We start from the raw sequence: 23,434 nt of genomic DNA on the forward strand, positions 1-23,434 counted from the left end.
AATTACCATACGATTCAACAATTCCACTTCTGGGTATATACCCAAAAGAATTGAAAGCAGGGTCTCAAAGAGATATTTGTACACCCATGTTCATAGCAACATTGTTCATAATAGCTAAAATGTGGAAACAACTCAAGTGTCCACCGACAGATGAATGGATAAGCAAAATGTGGTCTATGCATGCAATGGAACATCATTGTCTTTTTTTTTTTTTCATCATTGTCTTAAAAAGGAAGGAAATTCTGATACATGCTACAACATGGATGAACTTCGAAGACGTTATGCTAAGTGAAATAAGCCAGTGACAACAAGACAAATACTGTATGATTCCACATAGATGAGGCAATTAGAGCAAATACACAGATCTCACCCATGTGAAGCAGAGATAGAGAGGGAGGAAGCAAGGATGGTTCGGTGGAAACAACTTAGACTGAAGTTCAAGTCTAAGAAAGTTTGGCCAACAACACTGGAGAGTCCTCATAAAGTTGCCTGTCAGGCATTCAGCGTCTCCCAGAAATGGGCCTGCCTTAGTATCCCTGCCATCCTCAGTCACTGGCTGGGAGCAACCCTTGGAAAGTGCGGCCTTGCTGTGATGCAGCAGTGGATTTCAGAGCTCAGCAGCTGGAACAGCAGTCAATTATGCCCTCCTTGGTCGGAGATCTGAAAGGCTCATGTTCATGGCCACCACACCTGGGCAAATTCTTTCACTTCTCTGAGAGTTCCTTTCATATAAAAGGTATACCACAGCATTAGGTACATACTCAGTAAATGTAGGCTGTTATTATAAATCTAAAATGAACTATTCTGATTATTTTTTAATTTTTAGAAACAAAACAAAACAGTATGACTACTGAGCTGGAATGACAGCAGTTGCTTAATACCAACAAGAGTAAAGGGATGGGGCTTCCCTGGTGGCGCAGTGGTTTGAGAGTCCACCTGCCGATGGAGGGGACACGGGTTCGTGCCCTGGTCTGGGAAGATCCCACATGCCGCGGAGTGGCTAGGCCCGTGAGCCATGGCCGTTGAGCCTGCGCTCTGCAACGGGAGAGGCCACAACAGTGAGAGGCCTGCGTACCGCAAAAAAAAAAAAAAAAAAAGAGTAAAGGGATGAAAAATGGAATAACATACTTCCAGGCACTCCAAATTATCCAGCTAAGGGATCTGAACTTGTTCGTCACAGAAATCTCAGTGATTGTCTAGGGTGAGAACCCTAGATTGTCTAGGGTTGTAAGACCCAGAGAGAAGAACCCAGTATTCTGGAGTGTGGGTGTTCAACCTCCCTTACAACAATTTGCCAAGTTGTACAAACTATGGTTCCTAAAGGAATTTCACGTCTCTTTTTTGGGGGGGGGAGAGGGAGGGGTCTTAATCAGAGAAGCAAATGTTAGCATCTGCTAATGTATTTGTTTCCTTTCCTTGACTCAGGCAGCAAGTGACTCAGGTGAGGGAAGGCGCATATTGTTTGCCTAGTGATGTTAAGTACTGTCACTCTCTCTACCTCGTCAGGATACCACCTTCATGAGAGGAACTGGGGTCATGGCCAACTCTAGGGCTACCACTGGAGCCCAAGCGCCACAATTAGAAAGCCCGCATGCCACAACTAAAGAGAAGCCTGCACTCCACAACTAGAGAGAAGCCTGTGCATGGCAATGAAGATCCCACGTGCTGCAACTAAGACCCAACACAGCCAAAAAAAAAAAGACAAAAGACATCAGGAGTAGGTACACATGGTAAATGCTTTATTTTCATATTAACATTAAAACATAAAACACAGAACGTGAAGAGATCCCATTGTCCGGTTTTCAAAGCAGGTACAAGGATATATACAACAAGAAAATATTTTTGAGTCTGCTTAACTCCAAACCCTCAAATGGGAAAACAACCTTAGAGCCAGGGTAAGGGAACATGGTGGGGCAGAGTCTGGGTCTACAGAGGTAATCTCTCCTGCCAGGCAGAGGTGAGTGGGGGCAGGGGCAAAGTTTTTTTCCTTTGGAGAAATCAGTCACAGTCCCAAGAATTTGCTTCTAAAACATCTAAATTTACTAGAGAAATGCAAGGATTGGTAAGACATGAGATTCTTCCAACTTCCCTAGTAATACAAGTCCCTTGGTTCCTACACTTGGGGGGATTAATCAGCATCAGCTGAGTGTACTTCAACATTAGTCAAATCCTAACCCTGCCCTGGGTTCTGCCTCTGCCAAAGACAAAGGCAGCCAGGGCCTGACCACTTGCATCCTCTCTGTTATCATCAGCTGAAAGCAGATGAGCTCTGCTTTTTTTTTTTTTTTTTGCGGTACGTGGGCCTCTCACTGTTGTGGCCTCTCCCGTCGCGGAGCACAGGCTCTGGACGCGCAGGCTCAGCGGTCATGGCTCACGGGCCCAGCCGCTCCGCGGCATGTGGGATCCTCCCAGACCGGGGCACGAACCTGTGTCCCCTGCATCGGCAGGCGGACTCTCAACCACTGCGCCACCAGGGAAGCCCGAGCTCTGCTTTTTAATTCAAATCCTTTTCTGCCACTGAAGCTCTAGGCCTGGGTAGTCATTCTTAGTCATCAACATATCAAAAGGAACACCTCCTCTAGAAAAGGGGGCTCTTTCCCAGGCTCTGGAAACTGGCTTTTTGAAAGATGTCCTTAAATAGGAGGCCACTCTTTAAAAGCACAACTAGAATGTGGAACTCTGGGGAAATCTACTGCAATAACCCCTTGCTGGTAAGAAATGCTGGAAACAGTTCAGGAGTTGACTGTCAGAACTGTTTTAAAATAAAAATGATAAAATTTCTACAATTATTTAAGAAAATCACATTGTTAGCCATCCTGCTCCCAAGAACAAGGAGCACACACCTTGAGACATGTTCTGTTGTGGACAACAGTTTAGAAGAGCAGCCTTTAGCAAAGTAAACAGATATAAACTGAGCCCTCTATTGGAGAAAAGTGCAGCTCCCAAAGTTGGACAATCCAGGGCTGAAATGAAAGCTGGTGGGCATCTCCCTGCAAACCACATAGGTCTCCAACCACTATTATCTTCCTGAGAATAACTGTTTAACTAACAACACTTTTTTTTAAAGTTAGGAAGGGAGGTAAATCAGAGGAACTTGGAATCAAACATCAGTTTCACCTGGGAGAAGGATTTAACCTGGAATTCTAAACACGCTCAAGAATGGCTCCTCACTCCAATGGCTCCTCACTCCTCACTTTATTCAGAGAGAAACTCTTTCAAAATGGAAAAGACAAGTCCTTTTTTTGCTTTCAACAGCAGTCTGAGTAGCTTCTCTTTTGTAGGCCTCTCTTGGTTATTAGCCCCTTGCTCCTGATCTCTCATACTAGGAGACTCAAGTAAGAGCTCTGACATATGGCTCATCTTTTCCTAGTGAGAGAGACAAAGAGTGGCCTTCAAAGCATTGGCTTATATAAAACCAATCCTGAGATCCTAAGCTGGCTAGAAAAAAAAGTGAGTCTTCCTCACTGCTCAAACAATTGGTCTTGTTCCTTGACTCCCACAATGTGATGAACTCCATACACTCGGCATTAGGGAAGGGTCTACAGCTCATCAGCCACCACCATCACTGGGTTTACCAATATCCCAGCACTGCACACCTGAACATGACTGTTCCTGCCACAAAGCAGACCACATGTGCTCTACCACACACTTCTGTAGGGATGAGACCAAGTTACTAAAAGGTTATCAGCCCGCAAGGTCAGAAATAGATCAAATCCTTTGGAAGATTCTACAGTGCCCTCTTGTGTTCAACGAAAGATTCTTTTGCATCCAGGCTGCATCCAAGCAGCATCAGAAAGATGGTTAGTCCCTTCAGGAACATACACATTCCCAAGTCATATAGCTCAAGTGACAAGACCACTCTGGTGGGATGTCACATCCTCTGGAAATGCTTGGTGCACACACATATCCTAAATGACTTCTGGGAGGATACTCTCCGAGGTTCAGCAGTAAGTTCGATCAAAAATATTGATTCTCAACGAAGATTCATGAAGGCTTTTACCCCCAAGAAATGTATAATGTGATGGAGTACCAGTCACTGACTCTTTTGATGGACACTGCCACAATCCCAAAAGTTCTAGGCCACAGACATTAAGCACAGATCTTGCTCAGGGCTGCCAGGTGCTAACAAACAACATTTAACATTAACCAGCAGCATGTCCGACAAGTTTCAAGACCATGGTCACTCCCATCTATGGATGTGGACCATCTTCTCCGTTAAGGTAGCCAAGTAGCTGTTATGGTTCACCTGAAATGGGCAGATGTCCAAGACAGGCTGATTAGCCTGCAGTTCCTGCAGCAACGAGCCACTGCCAGCATCCCACAGCTAAAAAAGAAAAGCAGAGATAAAGGTCAGCTAGGTCCCTTCAATTCAGCTAGGGACTTGCATTCTTTACCATCACACAACTTTGAAAGCACTGCAAGGAGCAAAACAGACTGTCCCTAACCTTCACAAGGTTGCACAAAGCCAACACACCTGACACAGGTCACGTATGGCCTCACCTACTAAAATCAGCAATTAGTCTACCTGTGAGTGGATTTGAAAACCAAGCCTAGTATTCACCCCTTCAATCTATGTGCCAAGAACTCTTTTAGGGAAAGAAGGGTCAACAAGACAAAAAGTCCCTGTCTCTGCTCTCATGGAACCTATATTCTAACTGGTGCTTTCTTCTCCTTTAAAAAAATTTTTTATTGTGGAAAAAAAAGATTAAAGTAATAAAAAGTACAATAGTACAATAAGCCATCCATCACCCAGATTACTAAGCTTTTACCATACATGCTTTATTGATTTTACTTTTTTCTTTGCTGACATCATGTCATTTTACCCTTATATACATAAGTATACATCTCTATAAAAAAAAGACATTTTCTTGGGACTTCCCTGGTGGCGCAGTGGTTAAGAATCTGCCTGCCAATGAAGGGGACACGGGTTCGAGCCCTGGTCCGGGAAGATCCCACATGCTGCTGAGCAACTAAGCCCGTGTACCACAACTACTAAGTCTGCGCTCTAGAGTCCGTGAGCCACAACTACTGAGCCCGTGCGCCTAGAGCCCATGCTTCACAACAAGAGAAGCCACTGCAATGAGAAGCCTGCGCACCGCAATGAAGAGTAGCACCCACTCGCCACAACTAGAGAAAAAAGCCCGTGTGCAGCAACGAAGACCCAACGCAGCCAAAGGAAAAAAAAAAAGACATCTGCTTTAGTTTCTACTGTACAGCAAAATGAATCAGCTATACGTATACATATATCCCCTCTTTTTTGGATTTCTTTCCCATCTAGGTCACCACAGTGCATTAAGCAGTTTCCTGTGTTATACAGTATGCCACATAAGGCTCTTTACATTTAAATTAAATTACATAAAAATTTTACAATTAAGTTCTTCATTCACATTAACTACTTTCAAGTGCTAACATGGCCCGTGACATAATTGGACAGTGCTACTCTATGGGTTCAAGGACAACACACAGAAGGCATCGTGTGCTTCATTTTGCCTAACATCAAGAGGCAAATTATTTCTGGTTAACCCATTTACAGTGATGCAAGGGTTGATCAGTGTATTCAGGTGGTGACAGGCTGACCCCTCCACTGTAAATTCATCCTGAATTGATGAAGCTGATGCCTGATCAATTATTTTATAGAGGTTTCAGTAGCGCTTTTTTTAAAAGGTTCACAATACGGCCCATGAGACACTAGAGCTCACATAAAAAGATTGAGGTCAATCTAAAGATATTGGTATGGAAAGATATCCCAAACAGGAAGTTAAATGGGAAAGAGCAAACTATAGAGTAGTATGTATCAATAAAGTGTGACTTGTGTAAAAAATAAACTAAGCAACCACACACATACCCGTATGAGGATACATGCAATTATGGAGAACTTTGGCTCTTTGCTTTATATACGTCAGTATAAAAAACTGACAGACTACTCACCAGGGCAGAATTTGACATTTCATCCCCAGTACACACCAGGATGCTGCCATCATTCTCTGGATTTTGGAAAATGGCACTTTTGGTCAGTAGTTTGCAAGTGGGTCCCCCACGGAATGTTTGTACAGAATTGCAGGAACAGATTGGCTCTCCAGCATTATCCAGCTTATAGGACATCTCCATGAGTACACTTCGTAAGGTTTTGTGATTTTTATCTATGAGACAGAGAAATCAGTATTGATCCATGGGGATGGTCCAAAGAAATTAACCAAATACATGAACTTGGTTACCAGTTAGTTGAGTGGAAAGGGCACAATTTTATCAAACCATCATGAATAGCTACAGAGCAAACATAACAAGAACAAAATAATACATCATAAATGAAATTCAGAACCCTAGGCTAGGATGAAGCAAGTTATCTACAATAGGTTTTTGTATATGAGGGATACAATTCTGAGAATGAGCTAGCCTTTTTACGAAAATCACTGTAACTGGCCAGACCTCTGTTTGGGTTTTTGTCTTCCTTGAGGGTTCTGACTACAAGGCTTTTTCCTTCCCCAAGTCAGGACCCCATTAATCCCCGGAACTGTACATATAAAGTGAAAGCATATTATTACAGAAGGGGAAACATATACAAGTGGTTCTGCTGGGAGGCAAGCAAAGGCTAGAGAACAAAATGGGATCCCCAAGCTTTCTAAAGTCATAGCAAATCCTTGGAGATAGAGGGCCTAGATGACTAAAACCAAAAGGGAAAGAAGAGTCTGCTGAAGCAGCTTCTCAGCTCAAACAAAACTTAAAATGCTTAGGTCAATCCACAACTAGCAGAAATTTAAAAGTACAAGGTTACTGGGCACTTTAATGACTATCTCTTACAAAACATCTGCCTGACCATCAATATAGCTCATCAGGAATTTAGATTCATACCTTTCAGCTAGGAAAAACCTGTGAATTTTAGCATAGTTGCTAGTCGAGGGTTGCAGTCCTGGTTCTGGAGGGCATGAGAAGTTCAGCTGGCTCGGGCCACTACAGTTGTCCGTCTACTCTTCACTTATGTTTGTTGGCCCCAAATAAGGAAGAACAGCTAATAGCCTAGAGTCTGGGCTCTCTACATGACTCCCCTTATCTGGGCCTTTCTTTTAAGTGAAATGAGGGGCAAGTAGAAAACATGAAACTGATCTAAGGGTAGCTCAGTGGCTTCAAGAGCAGGTCTCCTCATTCCACTACTGCCTTAAGTCACAGGGGCTCCTAAAGTGGCTAATTCACTTCCAAGGAGTACCTGGCCAAATATGTCCCAGTTCACACAAGTGAGGAAAAGGGAGGCAAGCTCTATGGAAGAACTCGGGGCCACTGTCCTCACTGTAGTAGCAAGAGCTATTAGTCTGTGAGGGGCTTACCAGTACCACCTGAAGGCTAGGACAAGCTCTCCTTTTCTCCCCTCTACCGATCTGCTCCCAAACAAACCACAGGTCCCACGAGGACATGCGAACAACACTCACCAGGCCTGTAGGTCACAAGACAGTGCCGGCTGCTGCTCTCTGTCTGAAAGTCTATGCAGCCCCCAGGCTCCATGGGCAGCACATGAGGCCAATGAGTAAAGCCCATTTTCAGCTCCCAAAAGGAAGCATTCTCCAAGCTTCCAGCCAACAGCCCACCATATGGAAATGCAGCCGAGGCAGCTCTGGGTATGTATGACAGGGATACCAGCGGGCATCTGAAGGGAAAGAAAGGAAATCATGCCTCACCTTCCAATACTTGGATTGCTCCAGACCCCACTACCAGGAGCCCTTGAGGACTTTCCTAACTCTATAGAAAAGGTTAAAAAACTTCTGAGGGTCACTATCCTCTGATAGCTGATAAAACTACCAACCCACTCTGCAGAAACAAAAGAGCATACATATAATATTCCACGTTCAGTTTCAGAGGAGACACCACATGCTCTAAAAGCAAAATGGACTAGGAAATTTAAAAGTACAAGGTTACAAACACAAGATCTGATTGGTGTGAAGCTTCTGGAAATGGGGTTAGCCACATACACAAGAAAAGTCAGGAAGGAAATTCAGCTTATACATCTAATAAACTAAAGCTTCCAAGCTGTAGTTGACAGACCCCCTCAATTAAAATCCAGCCTAGGGAATTCCCTGGCAGTCCAGTGGTTAGGAATCTGTGCATTCACTGCTGTGGGCCCAGGTTCAACCACTGGTCAGGGAACTAAGATCCTACAAGCTGTGTGGCACGGCCAAAAAACAAAACAGCCTAAAGCAACCACATTTTAATTCAGAAACAGGATTGTTTCTTTAGAGATTTTCTAAATGTCTTTCTGCAATCATATGACCCAGACTGCATGCCAAGAGTTCTCTCAGAAATATTAGCCTACAGACTATGTTCCTATGAACTCGTTTCTGCTGAAGCTGCCAAAGTGATCACATTGCCTGCTTTGTTTCATTTCCTTGTCATAATGAAGCTAACCTAAGCAAACTAAAACAAAAACGAATACATATTCATCCCTTGCTATTTGCTGTATTTTATTGTCTACTCTACGTGGATCCTCTATATCGATGGCAGTCACATTGTTTGCCTGGAGTTCGTATTTGTATAAACTTACATCAGTCACCTTCAGGCCCATGAACCACATCACTGAAGAACGATTCCACTCAACCCAAACGAAAAGAAGACCCCACAGTGTTGAGGCTAGGTTTCAGTAAACAATTATTACTATAGTGATATCTTTATGTTTAGATTGCTCTACCCCCCTTTTAGTACACTCTGAAGAGCCAAAGTGATGCTGGTGGCTACCCATCCTCAGAACCTGGGCCAACTTCAAAAACCTCCCAACTCTATAACTGGATTATAAATGGATAAATCATAGTAATATGGTTCAGCTGTGGATTAGGGAAGTTTTAAATCACTTTTTATTGGGCTGCTCTTTACTGATCTCTTCCTGTGTGTTAGACATGTGTCTATTAAAGCAAGACTGTGCTAACCATATTTCACAGATGAAGCTCATAACAGGCCAAGAAATGTGACCAAGGTCACACAGCTCATAAATGGTGGAGCTGGGCTCTGAACATAGATCTGATTTCATTTTGGCATGTTGGGTGAATCTGGTTATATTTGGTACCAGAACTTTCTACCATATGAACTATCATGAACACAAACTCTAAGGATGTTACTGATTCTGAAGTGAGAATAGATCAGTGGACTCAGAGAACTGCCCTCTGTTAGGAATTCTGATCAACTGTGAAACACTCTCAAAAGACAGGATTAACACAATAACAGTCTAAGAGAAAGCTGTTACCTACAGGTGGCTCCCTACCTAGCTTTCTGAGGTGCTAACTCCTGGATATGAGAGCTTGTGTTTCGAAGGTCATACAGCAGAATTGAACCGTTGACCAATCCAGCATACATGTAATTGTTTTCATCAAGACACCAGCAGCAGCTCCAGACAGGACGTCCAGTATTGTAAGTCTGGACCACAGTATTTGTCTCCAGGCTGTGGAGTTAAAAAAGACTTTTACAACTATGCATTACAAAAATCAAATACAGAAGAAAGATGTAAAGATTATCATTTTAATGATGATCCTTTAAGAACATAACCACACACCAAAACTATCTGGATTCCCAATTTCCCCTAGGGACTGCCCAGATAACTCCTTTTAATGCCAAAATATTTGTTTTGGGGGACACAGGTTTCCCTCCTGAGCTGTAAGGAAGTAAAAGAATAAGTTAAAGGGACAGATAGACAGTACATTCCCTACTCTACCCCTATTACCTTCTCCATAGCTACCTATTACACAGGTAATCAATATTTAATATTGAAAAATTAGAAAATACATATAAGAAAAATAAAAATAAATCATAATCCAATCATCCAGAGGTAGTCATTAATAACACTTTGTTATTTAACCTTTCTTTCTCCCCCTATTTTTCAACACTACTAAAATAAGTCATAGCATATAGATACACATATAACATAACGGTACATTGATTTTTGGGGTAAAATTAAGCTGAAGCATTCTTGAAAAGTCAAAAGGTATATCAGGCCTGGAGCAGGCATCATGATGTCCCTCAGATTTAGCTGCAGAAATTAAATAAGAAGCCAACTAAGAGACATCTAATCAGAACTACTTTTTTTAAAAAAATTAATTTTCATTGGAGTATAGTTGCTTTACAATCTTGTGTTAGTTTCTACTGTACAGCAAAAGGAATCAGCTATATGTATACATAGATACCTTCTTTTTTGGATTTCCTTCCCATTTAGGTCACCAGAGAGCACTGAGTAGAGTTCCTTGTGCTATAGAGTAGGTTCTCACTAGTTACCTATTTTATACGTAATAGCAATAGTGTATATATATGTCAATCCTAATCTCCCAATTCCTCCCACCCCCTTCTTTTCCCCCTTGGTATCCATACATTTGTTCTCTATGTCTGTGTCTCTATTCCTGCTTTGCAAATAAGATCATCTATACCATTTTTCTAGATTCCACATATATGTGTTAATATATTTGTTGTTCTCTTTCTGACTTACTTCACTCTGCATGACAGTCTCTAGGTCCATCCATGTCTCTACAAATGACCCAATTTCGTTTCTTTTTATGGCTGAATAATATTCCATTGTATATACGTACCACATCTTCTTTATCCATTCCTCTGTTGATGGACATTTAGTTTGCTTCCGTGTCCTGGCTACTGTAAATAGAGCTGCAATGAACACTGGAGTGCATGTGTCTTTCTTTTTTTTCAATTAATTAATTTATTTATTGGCTGCATTGGGTCTTCGCTGCTGTGCGCGGGCTTTCTCTAGTTGCACTGAGCGGGGGCTACTCTTTGTTGCGGTGCACTGGCTTCTCATTGCAGTGGCTTCTCTTGTTGTGGAGCACAGGCTCTAGGCGTGTGGGCTTCAGTAGTTGTGGCACATGGGCTCAGTAGTTGTGGCTCACGGGCTCTAGAGCACAGGCTCAGTAGTCGTACAACATGGGCTTAGTTGCTCCATGGCATGTGGAATCTTCCTGGACTAGAGCTTGAACCCGTGTCCCCTGCATTGGCAGGCGGATTCTTAACCACCGTGCCACCAGGGAAGTCTGCAGCATGTGTCTTTTTGAATTATGGTTTCCTCTGGGTGTATGCCCAGTAGTGGGATTGCTGGGTCGTATGGTAGTTCTATTTTTAGTGTTTTAAGGAACCTCCATACTGTTCTCCATAGTGGCTGTATCAACTTACATTCCCACCAACAGTGCAGGAGGGTTCCCTTTTCTCCACACCCTCTCCAGCATTTACTGTTTGTAGATTTTTTGATGATGGCCATTCCGACCAGTGTGAGGTGATGCCTCATTATAGTTTTGATTTGCATTTCTCTAATAATTAGTGATGTTGAGCATCTTTTCATGGTTGGCCATCTATCTGTATGTCTTCTTTGGAGAAATGTCTACTTAGGTCTTCCGCTCATTTTTTGACTGGGTTATTTGTTTTTTTGATATTGAGCTGCATGAGCTGTTTGTGTATTTTGGAGATTAATCCTTTGTCAGCTGCTTCATTTGCAAATATTTTCTCCCATTCTGAGGGTTGTCTTTTTGTCTTATAGTTTCCTTTGCTGTACAAAAGCTTTTAAGTTTAATTAGGTCCCTTTTGTTTGTTTTTATTCTCATTACTCTAGGCGGTGGGTCAAAAAAGATCTTGCGGGCTTCCCTGGTGGCGCAGTGGTTGAGAGACCGCCTGCTGATGCAGGGGACACGGGTTTGTGCCCCGGTCCGGGAAGATCCCACATGCCGCAGAGCGGCTAGGCCCGTAGCCATGGCCGCTGAGCCTGCGCTCCACAACGGGAGAGGCCACAACAGTGAGAGGCCCGCGTACCGCCAAGAAAAAAAAAAAAAAGATCTTGCTGTGATTTATGTCAAAGAGTGTTCTGCCTATGTTTTTGTTTTTTTAAAAACAATAAGTTTATTTATTTACTTATTTCTTTTTTTTTTTTTTTTTTTTGCGGTACGTGGGCTTCTCACTGTTGTGGCATCTCCCGTTGCGGAGCACAGGCTCCAGACGCGCAGGCTCAGCGGCCATGGCTCACGGGCCCAGCCGCTCCGCGGCATGTGGGATCTTCCCGGACTGGGACACGAACCCGTGTCCCCTGCATCGGCAGGCGGACTCTCAACCACTGCGCCACCAGGGAAGCCCTATTTACTTATTTCTTTTTGGCTGCATTGGGGTTTGTTGCTGCACATGGGCTTTCTTTGGTTGCGGTGAGCAGGGGCTACTCTTTGTTGCGGTGTGCAGGCTTCTCATTGCGGTGGCTTTTCTTGTTGTGGAGCACAGGCTCCAGGTGTGCTGGCTCAGTAGTCGTGGCATGCGGGCTCAGTAGTCGTGGCATGCGGGCTCAGTAGACGTGGCTTGCGGGCTCTAGAGCGCAGCCTCATTAGTTGTGGTGCACGGGCTTAGTTGCGGCGCACGGGCTTAGCTGCTCCATGGCATGTGGGATCTTCCTGGACCACGGCTCGAACCCATATCCCCTGCATTGGCAGGCAGATTCTTATGCACCCCCAGGGTAGTCCTCTGCCTATGTTTTCCTCTAAGAGTTTTAAAGTGTCTGGGCTTAAATTTAAGTCTTTAATCCATTTTGAGTCTATTTTTGTGTATGGTGTTAGGGAGTGTTCTAATTTCATTCTTTTCCATGTAGCTGTCCAGTCTTCCCAGCAACACTTATTGAAGAGGCTGTCTTTTCTCCATTCTATATTCTTGCCTCCTTTGTCATAGATTAGGTGGCCATAGGTGTGTGGGTTAGAACAACTTTCTAAAAGATAAAGGCATGGAGCACACTCAGATCTGTTTCAGGGTACTTGCAGAGCATGTGAAAGATAAAATGTAGTAACTGACTACTGATAAAATGTAGTTACTGATAAGAGCAGTCATCATGGCACCCAGGACAATGAGTTCCTGGTAGGCATTTCTGTTAGGCACAACGATCCGGGAACAGACAAGGAATAAGCAGTCCCAAGCTAGTATGGTGACTCCACGGTGTCAGTACCAAGGTTCCCTCCATATTGTCATTCTACCAACTCTAGGGTGTTACTCTCATCTGCATGACTTAAGATATATTTTGTAACATATATAATTTTAAGGAGATGGAACACCACATGTTCTGTTTTGTCACCAGCTGTATCCACTTTTTAAAGCAATACATTTTAAATTCAATGAAGCTGGATCTGAGAAGACAATGCCTTAGACATCTCCCATCCCACCCCCACAAAAGCCAAGGTCATCATAACACAGATAACTAATTTCCACACTATTCAACCCTAGGCAACCTAGGGCCCATCTTCCCCACAAAGCACTCACCTGGTCAGTTTAATAGTGTTGTCTAGGGAAGCAGAGAGAAGTAAGCCTTTGGATCGACTGCTGAAAGCCAGTCCACGTATCTGTTTGCCATGCACGGGAATATACTGACTGCTTTTCATGTTGGCAGTACTCAACATCTTAACACCAAAGCCTGCCAAAGATACGAGAGAGTGAAACAGATCACTGAAAGTCAATTTAGGGCAAAGCAAACTACCATTTCAAGTAGGTCCTTTCTTCACCTTTCTTGGCATGTCTCTGGGAAAAAGCTAGTCAAACAAAGAAAATAAAAATTCCCCGGGGTTCTAATTTATCTTAAAAAATACATTCCATCCCAAATATCTATCAATAAGTGAATAATAAACCACTGTATATACATACAATGGAATACTACCCAAAAATAAAAAGAAATGAACTACTGATAGACACAATAATATGGATAATCTTTAAAAAGTTATGTTGAAAAAAGCCAGACAAAAAAAGAGTAACACTGTATGGTTCCATTTATGTACAATTCTAGAAAATATAAACTGATCTATCATGACAGAACGTGGTTGCCTGGGGATGGGGAGAGGAGGGAGGGACAGGTGGATGATGGATTACAAAAGGGCTTGAGCAAACTTTCAGGGTGATAGATATGTTCATTATCTTGACTGTGGCGATGGTTTCAGGAGTGTATACATATATCAACACTCACCAAATGGTACACCACGTTAAGTATGTGCAGTTTATTGCACGTCAATTATACTTTAATAATAAAGCTGTTGGGGGAGAGAGAGAGAGAAAGACACTATTCCACCTGAACCACAGATACTCAAGATGTAGAACAGATAGTGAACAATAAAGAATGGAGATAAGTAATTTCTGTGTCAGGTGGTCAAGATATGTTACAGATTTCTGAAACAGAATGAAAACAGATGACATCAAGTATGCTAATCAATGTATACTATTCCAAGAGAGGAAAAGAAAGCCAAAAACTTGTCCTTTTAAATTTGTTACTCTGTTTTCTTACAAGGTTATGATAATATATTTATTTTTACCAAGTATCTATTTTACCTGAGTTATACACAAACAAAATTTGTCAAATCCTAGATTCAAGATCACACTTCTGCTTCACTAGGGGAAAAAGTGAGAGAAAGTTTACTGTGTTTTCTCCTGAAACAGAATTAGGAGAGCCAGAGAAACAAACACAGAAACTACAGGCTTTAAATCAACAAGGGAACATGAGTATTTGCCTAGTTAATCATTAAAGGAAACAAGAGGAAATTAGCATCATCAGTCTATCAGGAAGAGCTAGCTGTGCAGTATGGAATAGACACATTAAGAAATAAAGGAACAGATCACACCCAATTTGGGGAAACAACTGGAAGAAATAAGTATTTTTCCAATTAATGGGGAAGGTTTTATATGATGATAAATCTTTTTATTAAAATCTAGAATGGGATATAGGAACATTATAAACAATCCTTTTACTTTCCCCTCAATTGGAGCCTCCTGATAGCCTCTCAACTCATAGGTAATATTAGTGAAAAGAGAAATATAAGATAATCTAGGGATTCCACCACCAATCCTATATATACCTAAGTGTGGGGGACGTAGTTTTGAAGCATTTGAATGTAACTTCTAAGTCGGGGGACAAGAAATCAGGCTGAAGCAAAGGGACCTGACAGTTGACAGAAATCATACGCTGAAGACAGCAGGAAAAACATCTACAACACTGGGCATGTGAGATTTGGTTTTCAACATTAAGACAACCTAAAATTAAGCTTGGAAAGCACACAAAAAAGAGAAAAGCAGTATAATATTAATAAAATAATAATGTTCCCAAATTCTTTTATTTGGAATTTGTCAATTTGAACACTACTGAAAATAAGCATTAAATCTTGTTTTAACTTGAATTAGAGCTTGGGGTAGTGTTTTTTCAAATATTTCTAGTCTAAAATGAACCTGTACTTTAGTGGAACGTACAGGAATGATATTCTTATCCTTGGACAACCCACACTTCTAAGTACATCTTCTCTCACTTTACCATGGTTCAGTATCTCTACCGTTTTGGTGAACAAATTTACAGAATGACGTCAATAGACAGTACAGACATCTTTGCAGTACCCTAAAGTATCTGTATTAACAGGGAAGTGACTAGGAAAAAGTGATTTGGTGGGCTGTGGACAGTGTTCACCTACTAGTGAGTCCTGGATTCTTCAAGAAGGGAGGAGAGAAATAGAGTCCAAAAATGAACATAAAAACAGGTTCTGGGGACTTCCCTGGTGGTGCAGTGGTTAAGAATCCGCCTGCCAACGCAGGCAACACGGGTTTGAACCCTGGTCCGTGAAGATCCCACATGCCGCGGAGCAACTAAGCCTGTGTGCCACAACTACTGAGCCTGCACTCTACAGCCCACAAGCTACAAGTACTGAAGCCTGCGTGCCTAGAGCCCGTGCTCTGCAGCAAGAGAAGCCATTGCATCTCTTAAGCCCATGCACCACGATGAAGAGTAACCCCCTCTCGCCGCAACTAGAGAAAGCCCACGTGCAGCGACGAAGACCCAACGCAGCCAAAAAATAAATAAATAAATGTTCCTTAAAACAAAACAAAAACAAAACCACCTGAGGTTCTGGACTATTCACCTGGAAGGAAGGAGGCCTGAGGAGAAGGCTGTGATACTACCAGGCAGCTCAGAGCATCAGAGTATGTCATGACTCGGCAGTTTCCTGTTTGAGACACTGTGAATGCCTTCTGGAAATGGTACTTGTGTTGGCTCTGGCTGGAGGACAGGCTGCTTAGGAAACGTGCTTGGGAACTCCCGGTCAGCTGTGAAATCTCACTCTGATGCTGCACAATAAGTTTTTTCAAGTCCTAAAACGAAAAAGATTTTGTAAATGTGAAGCTTTTTCGTTTGGTATTCCCCTCATACACAATTCCTTGATCTAATACAAGGATATTTCTTATCCTTTACGAGAAAATGTTAACATGAATCCTAAAGAACTGCTGCAGTTTTCACAATATTTCAACAAGCAATTGAAATAGGGAGAGCATGGAATCATAAAGCACTGAAAGTCCTTAATGGTCATTTTGTCTGAAATTCTCATTTAATTGGTAGATTCAAGGAAGTGAAATGACTTAAACAAGTTTTGATTATCAGGTGGCTGTTCAATTTTTAAATAATTCACACTGCAGTAGAATTCATCATAAAGCATGTATATAAGCCCTAATCAGAAATAAAGAGTTGATCATGTTTACTTCCTGAAAAACCTGGTAAATCCTATTCGTATCTGAGATGAAACTAAATAATATTTAGATGCCTTCTTAATTCCTACTCCAAAAGTTCTTTGGATTAGAGAAGGCAAACTTACCTGAACATGACTGTGAAGCTTAGTGCATTCCTCAGTGAGGACTTGAAGCTGGAGCCGGCACTGTGCCGATTCTAACTCAGCCTTCTTCCTTAGCATCTTCTCCTCTTCTAAGGAACTAGAGGGGGAAAGCCAGCAACAGGTGGAGATTAGAAAGGCTACAGAAGACTTCGCATCAAGATGACATAGTAAATTCATGCTATGATATACACTTTGCTGTAAATATGTCACGATAGTGAATAAAATATAACAAGTGAAAAATCTCTCAAGCCCAGAAACACTACCCAGAAACACTACAGGAAAGTAGCATGCAGGGCTGAACTCATGAGCCTACTGGGGTGGGTCTCAGTGTTGAAGTAGGCAGTGATGACCAGGAATCTGGCTCTTACTAGGGAATGGGGACCTAAAATGCAAAATGAGGGATTACAGCCAAGCTCACTGCTTGAGTTAGAGCCAAATTATAAAAGAGTAAAAATGACCTGTTAAAAGACCAAGGTTATCTACTGGATAAAAAGAAAATAAGGTACTGGTTGTTCATCAGATATTCAAATTAAAGAACACTATAAAAAGAGGCTGGACTTCCCTGGTGGTACAGTGGTTAGGAATCTGTCTGCCAGTGCAGGGGACATGGGTTCGAGCCCTGGTCTGGGAAGATCCCACACGCCACGGAGCAACTAAGCCCATGTGCCACAACTACTGAGCCTGCACTCTAGAGCCTGCATGCCACAACTACTGAAGCCTGCGCTCCACAACAAGAGAAGCCACCGCAGTGAGAAGCCTGCACACCACAACAAAGAGTAGCCCCCACTAGAGAAAGCCCGCATGCAGCAATGAAGACCCAATGCAGCCAAAAATAAATAAATAAATAAAATTTAAAAAGAGGCTTAAGTTAAAAAGATAGAAAGTATACACTAGGCGAATGTTAAAAAAAAGACTGATTAGAATTAAAAAGGATGAATAGGCGTAAAGAGGAACAATGTGTAATGAAAGGACACATTCACCAGGAATAAAAATCATAAATCTGAATGTTTCAAAATATGAAATGCAAAAAAAGAAATTTCCACTCCAATGAGACAGGAGAGAAAAAAAGATGAAAATTAGAAAGGAAGGGATAAAGTGGCTCTTATAATTCAAGAGAACCCACAAACTATTAGAGTTCAGCAAGGCTGCTGTAGTCAAGATCAAGAAATTAGATCAACAGCATTCCCCATATACCAGATAACTGACTAGTAAATATAACAGAAAAAAATTCATTCGAAATAGCATTCTAACAACAGCAACCTAGGAATAAAGTTAAGGCCTTTAAGAAGCAAAACACAGTTATAAAAGACACAAATGAAACAGGGAATAAGTGAAAGGATATTATATAATATTCATAGCTGGAAAGACTAAATTGAAGTACTGGTGCAGGAATTAACAAACAGACCCCGGAACAACAGAGTAGTCCATTCATAATATAGAAACCTAATTTAAGATAGAGGTAGCAATGGAAATTTATATAGAAAGAACATTTCTATATAAATTTTTATTTATTAATTTAAAATTATTTATTAGTTTTTAAATTATTAATTTTAACAATTAATACAATTGTGGTCATCCATAAAACTAGATTTTAGGTAGACTAAAAACTAGTGTAAAAACTAAAGCTTTTAAAGACATTTAAAAGGGGCTTCCCTGGTGGCACAGTGGTTAAGAATCTGCCTGCCAGTGCAGGGGACATGGGTTCAAGCCCTGGTCCAGGAAGATCGCACATGCCACAGAGCAACTAAGCCCATGCGCCACAACTACTGAGCCCGTTCACCTAGAGCCCGTGCTCAACAAGATAAGGCGCCACAATGAGAAGCCCGTGCACCGGAACGAAGAGTAGCCCTCGCGTGCCACAACTACAGAAAGCCCACACGCAGCAACAAAGACCCAATGCAGCCAAAAGAAAAAATTTATTAAAAAAAAAAAAAAAACATTTAAAAGAAGATATTATGTCTCCATGATTGTAATGTAGTAGGGACAAAAACACACAAAACGAGAGACTGATAAATGACTACACTAAAATTAAAAACTTGTGTTCAACAAAAGATACAGTAGACAAGTTAAAGAGACAAACCATAAACTAGAAGATGACATTTGCAAGGTATACAACCAACAAAGAGTTGGTATAAGGAAAACAAAGAACTATAAATCAGTAAGAAACAATATATTTTGTTCAATATAAATGAGCAAAATATTTGAGCACAATGTATAGAAAAGTAGGTTCAACCGCAATTGAGGAAAAGCAAATTAAAGTAAATACTACTTCACTCCATGAAACTGGCAAAAATTAAGTCTGATAATATAAAGTAGGTGAGGGTATGAAAAAAAATGAGAAATCTCTTACACTGCTGCTGGTATATACTGGAATAGCCTCTTGGAAGAGCAATTTGACAATATCTAGTAAAGTTGAAATTACACGTACCCTATGATAAAGCAAATCCACTTCTAGACCTAAAGAAACTCACCTATCTCTCTGCAGCATGGCTTATATTAACAAAAACTGGAAACCACCTAACTGTCCACCAATACAAAATACATATAAGTAAACTCTAATTAGAGAAATAAAATATTATATAGAAATTAAAATGAATCAACTAGAGCTACATATATCAACTAGGATATGTGCCTCAGAGTATTAACCAAAAATCAAGTCTTATTAAGTACATCTCTGCACATATCCTTAATCATTTCTTTAGAAAAAATGCCTGAAGCAGAATTACTTTTAGACTTCTGAAGCATATTGCCAAAGGCCTCTCTAAATGTTTGTGCCCGTGTACATTTTTACCAGTAATACATGAGCGAACCCACATCCCTGTACTCTCTCAGTGCAGGTTCTTTTTATTTTTTTTGGCTGTGCTGCGAGGCATGTGGGATCTTAGTTCCCTGACCAGGAATTGAACCTGTGCCCCTTGCAGTGGAAGCGTGCAGTGTTAACCACAGGACCGCTAGGGAAGTCCAGTGCAGGTATTTTTAATCTTTAATGTTCTTAGAGCATATTTTATAAGTAGTGTTATTAGCATTTGTTCATGGGCTTCCAAAATCTTGATAATTTCTTGCATTGTACGACAAGTGCAAAGCCTCATTTGTGAGACTTCTTTGCAGAGTACTGTTACAGGAGGGCTTAGGGACACAAGAAACAAAAATTCTCAGTTTTTAAAAAGTATCATTAAGTCTATTCTAGTGACAAGGAGATTGAGACTTGGGAGTGTGTTCTAGATGGCCATGAATTGGCTACAAAGAGTAAGACAGAGGATTCCCTGATTCAGTGTTCACAGTGTTTAGCAGCAGAGGCAGGCAGTAAATGAATCCCTAGGGAAGAATCTGGACAGGCCACAAAAAATCCAGGCTATCTTTCTGATTGGGTCTGCTTCCCAGCCTAGGTGTGAGGTATTACTGTACGGCTAAAGGTTTCTCTATGACCTTTTTATTTTTTTAATTCATTCATTTATTTTTGGTTGCATTGGGTCGGTTGCTGTGCGTGGGCTTTCTCCAGCTGTGGTGAGCAGGGGCTACTCTTCCTTGTGGCACGTGGGCCTCTCATTGTGGTGGCTTCTCCTGTTGCAGAACATGGGCTCTAGGCACGCGGGCTTCAGTAGTTGTGACTCGTGGGCTCTAGAGCGCAGGCTCAGTAGTTGTGGCTCATGGGCCCAGTTGCTCCATGGCATGTGGGATCTTCCCGGACCTGGGCTCGAACCCGTGTCCCCCGCACTGGCAGGCGGGTTTCTAACCACTGTGCCACCAGGGAAGCCCCAGATCATCATTTTTAATGCTATATGGAGAGCAAACCATGCTTCAGATGATCAGACATGTATCATAAATCACAGTGTTAGACAGATTGCCAATGATCCCCAGAGATCCCCAGTCACAGCCCAAGGAAAGCCTCAGAACCACACTAAGAGTGACTCATACCTTTTCAGAGGTGCATACAAAGAACCAAAAGTGAATATTCCAGCTAGGCAGACTCTTGCCACCTACCTTTTTGTGAGCTCCTGTTCACTAGTGTCCAAAGCTCTCAGGGTTCGGGCATAAAGGACAACGATGTCACTGTGCTTGGCTTTCTTGTTGCACTAAGGAGCCCAATGGGACACAATAAGTGTGGTTCTAGGAATCCTCCTGACTTAACATGTTGACTGTGCACATGCACAGTTCTTAACTATGGTCTTTACCTGAGGACATTTTCGTGCCTGTCCTTTGAGCCACTTAGAAATACACTTATACCCAAAGAGGTGCCCACAGCGCAATGCCGAGAGCCGGTGATCCCCAGCATTGGTCCACTGTTCCAAACATATTGTGCAAGTGTCCGCTTCTTCCTCATCCACAGAAGCAGAAGCTAGAAGAGGATTAGACTTCTGGGGAGACTGCTAGATGGAAACCAGAATACATTCAAATTAGAGAAGATGCAAAATCAGTCTTGAAGAAGATGTGAAACTCTATCAAATTAACAAAAGATACACAAAAATGATACAAACACAATTGAAAATGCCAAAGAAAAACCCCAACACCCATGAATCACTTCCCATTCTTTCCAGAATGCAATCTGGTCAAAGGTAATATAAGCCATGAAAATATTATTACCCTTTGAGCTTATAAAATTCTTGATTTTCTTTCATTCAAATGACAAAAAGGAGCTATATTTACGAAGATATTAAAACAAAACAAATCTAGAAGTGACCCAGTTAAATAACAACAGGGAATATTAAGTTTGTTATACATTGGAAATTAGGTCCATAATCAATTCAAGTAGCTATAAAATACCTGGCTCATGTGAATAAAGAAAAAAAAAATACCAGGAAAAAAAGAAAGGATATAAACAACTCACACAAAAATACAAATGGTCGGTAAGTGTTCACTTATAAAGAAATGAAAATTCAAGTAAGAGACCACATTTTTACTTTTTCATCTAATAGATGTCTGATGACACCAAGCACTGAGGGTGAGGGAGAAATGGGCATACTTACATACTGTTGCTGCAAGTAAAACTGGCACAAATTTTCCTGAGGGCAACTTGGCATTATCTATCAAAACTAAAAATACATACATCTTTCCTTTGATATAGCAATCTTTCTGCTAGAAATATATCCCATGAATATAATCACAAATATTTGCCAAGACAATAGTACAAAGATGCTCAGTGCAGCATGATCTTATTACGAAGCAACAGCAACGACAAAGAAATAAAGAAAAAGGGAACAACCATAATGTACATGGCAAGGGAAGAGTTAACTAAAAATGTATTCCTATGTAAAAACACTGTGCAGCTATTACTACCAATAAGAATGAGATTCAATTTTATGTACTGACACTAAAAGGCTCTCCAAAATGCAGTAAGTTGGGGGAAAAGGAACCAGTCCCAGAACAGGATATTATATAATCCCTCTTGTGTGAATTTTAAGATAGAACATTTAAGTGAATTCAGTAAAGTTGAAGGATACAAAATTCATCTACAGAAATCTGTTGCATTTCTACACACTAAAAATGAACTATCAGAAAGAGAAATTAAGAAAATAATCCCATTTGTGAACTACATCAAAAAGAACAAAATACTTAGAAATAAATCTAACTGAAGAGGTAAAAGACCTGTACTCTGAAAATTATAAGACACTGATGAAAGAAACTGAAGACAACACAAACAAATGTAAAGATATACTATGCTCATGGATTGGAAAAATTAACACTGTTAAAATAATCATATCCCCGCCAGGTAACCTATAGATTCAATGCAATCCGTGTCAAAATATGAATAACATTTTTCACAGAACTAGAATAAACAATTCTAAAATTTGTATGGAAACACAAAACTCCAAATAGCCAAAGCAATCTCAAGAAAGAGGAACAAAGTTGGAAACATTACACTCCCTGATTTCAAACTATACTACAAAACTACAGTAATCAAAACAGTATGGTACTATCACATAAGTGGACATATAGATCAATGGAACAGAACAGAGAGCCCAGAAATAAAGCCACACTTATATGGGCAATTAATTTACGAACAAAAGAGGCAAGAATAGACAATGGGGAAAAGACAGCCTCTTCAATAAATGGTGTTGGGAAATCTGGACAACTACATGCAAAAAAATCAAACTGGACTACTTTCTCACATCATATACAAAAGTAACCTCAAAATGGACTGAAGATTTAAATATAAGACCTGAAAGCATAAAACTTCTAGAAGAAAACACAGGCAATAGGCTCTTTGACATCAGTCCTAGCAGTATTTTTTTTGAATATGTCTCCTCAGGCAAGGGAAGCAAGCAAAAATAAACAAACAGGACTACATCAAACTAAAGTTTTTGCACAGCAAAGGAAACTATCAACAAAATGAACAGGCAGCCTACCGAATTGGAGAAGGTATTAACAAAAGATATATTTGATAATATCCAAAATAAACAAAGAGCTCATACAACTCAACAGCAAAAAAACCACCTGATTAAAAATGGGCAAAAGGGGCTTCCCTGGTGGTGCAGCGGTTGAGAGTCCGCCTGCCAATGCAGGGGACACAGGTTCATTCCCCGGTCCGGGAAGATCCCACATGCCGCGGAGCAGCTGGGCCCGTGAGCCATGGCCCCTGGGCCTGCGCGTCCGGAGCCTGTGCTCCGCAACGGGAGAGGCCACAACAGTGAGAGGCCCGCATACCGCAAAAAAAAAAAAAAAAAAAAAAAAAAAAAGGGCAAAAGACACGAACAGACATTTTCCCAAAGAAACAGCCAACAGACACATAAAAAGAAAAGATGCTCAGCATGACTAATTATAAGGGAAATGCAAATTAAAACCACAAAGAGATACCACCTTATATCCATCAGAATGGCTAT

The 23,434-nt window shown here is 41.2% G+C and overlaps 1 protein-coding gene across 2 annotated transcripts in view; it reads right to left on the reverse strand.

Moving 5' to 3' along the window:
- Positions 1-1,717: 1,717 nt before the first annotated feature.
- The window catches only part of RFWD3 (ring finger and WD repeat domain 3), a 41,162-nt gene continuing 19,445 nt past the window's right edge, over positions 1,718-23,434 (reverse strand). Inside the window, exons 5-13 of one of the 2 annotated variants that reach the window (XM_067719819.1) lie at positions 20,789-20,980; positions 20,598-20,689; positions 16,599-16,713; positions 15,873-16,101; positions 13,249-13,399; positions 9,239-9,415; positions 7,422-7,636; positions 5,929-6,140; positions 1,718-4,324 (exon numbers count right to left, since the gene is read on the reverse strand). In XM_067719819.1, coding sequence (XP_067575920.1) covers positions 4,181-4,324; positions 5,929-6,140; positions 7,422-7,636; positions 9,239-9,415; positions 13,249-13,399; positions 15,873-16,101; positions 16,599-16,713; positions 20,598-20,689; positions 20,789-20,980 — 1,527 coding nt within the window. In that variant the 3' untranslated portion in view covers positions 1,718-4,180. Of the gene's footprint in view, positions 4,325-5,928; positions 6,141-7,421; positions 7,637-9,238; positions 9,416-13,248; positions 13,400-15,872; positions 16,102-16,598; positions 16,714-20,597; positions 20,690-20,788; positions 20,984-23,434 lie in introns of both variants that reach the window. The other variant, XM_067719818.1, reaches the window with a different exon arrangement.

The sequence above is a fragment of the Pseudorca crassidens genome, chromosome 20, assembly GCF_039906515.1.
Source record: "Pseudorca crassidens isolate mPseCra1 chromosome 20, mPseCra1.hap1, whole genome shotgun sequence".
In the NCBI taxonomy this organism is placed as follows: Eukaryota; Metazoa; Chordata; class Mammalia; order Artiodactyla; family Delphinidae; genus Pseudorca; species Pseudorca crassidens.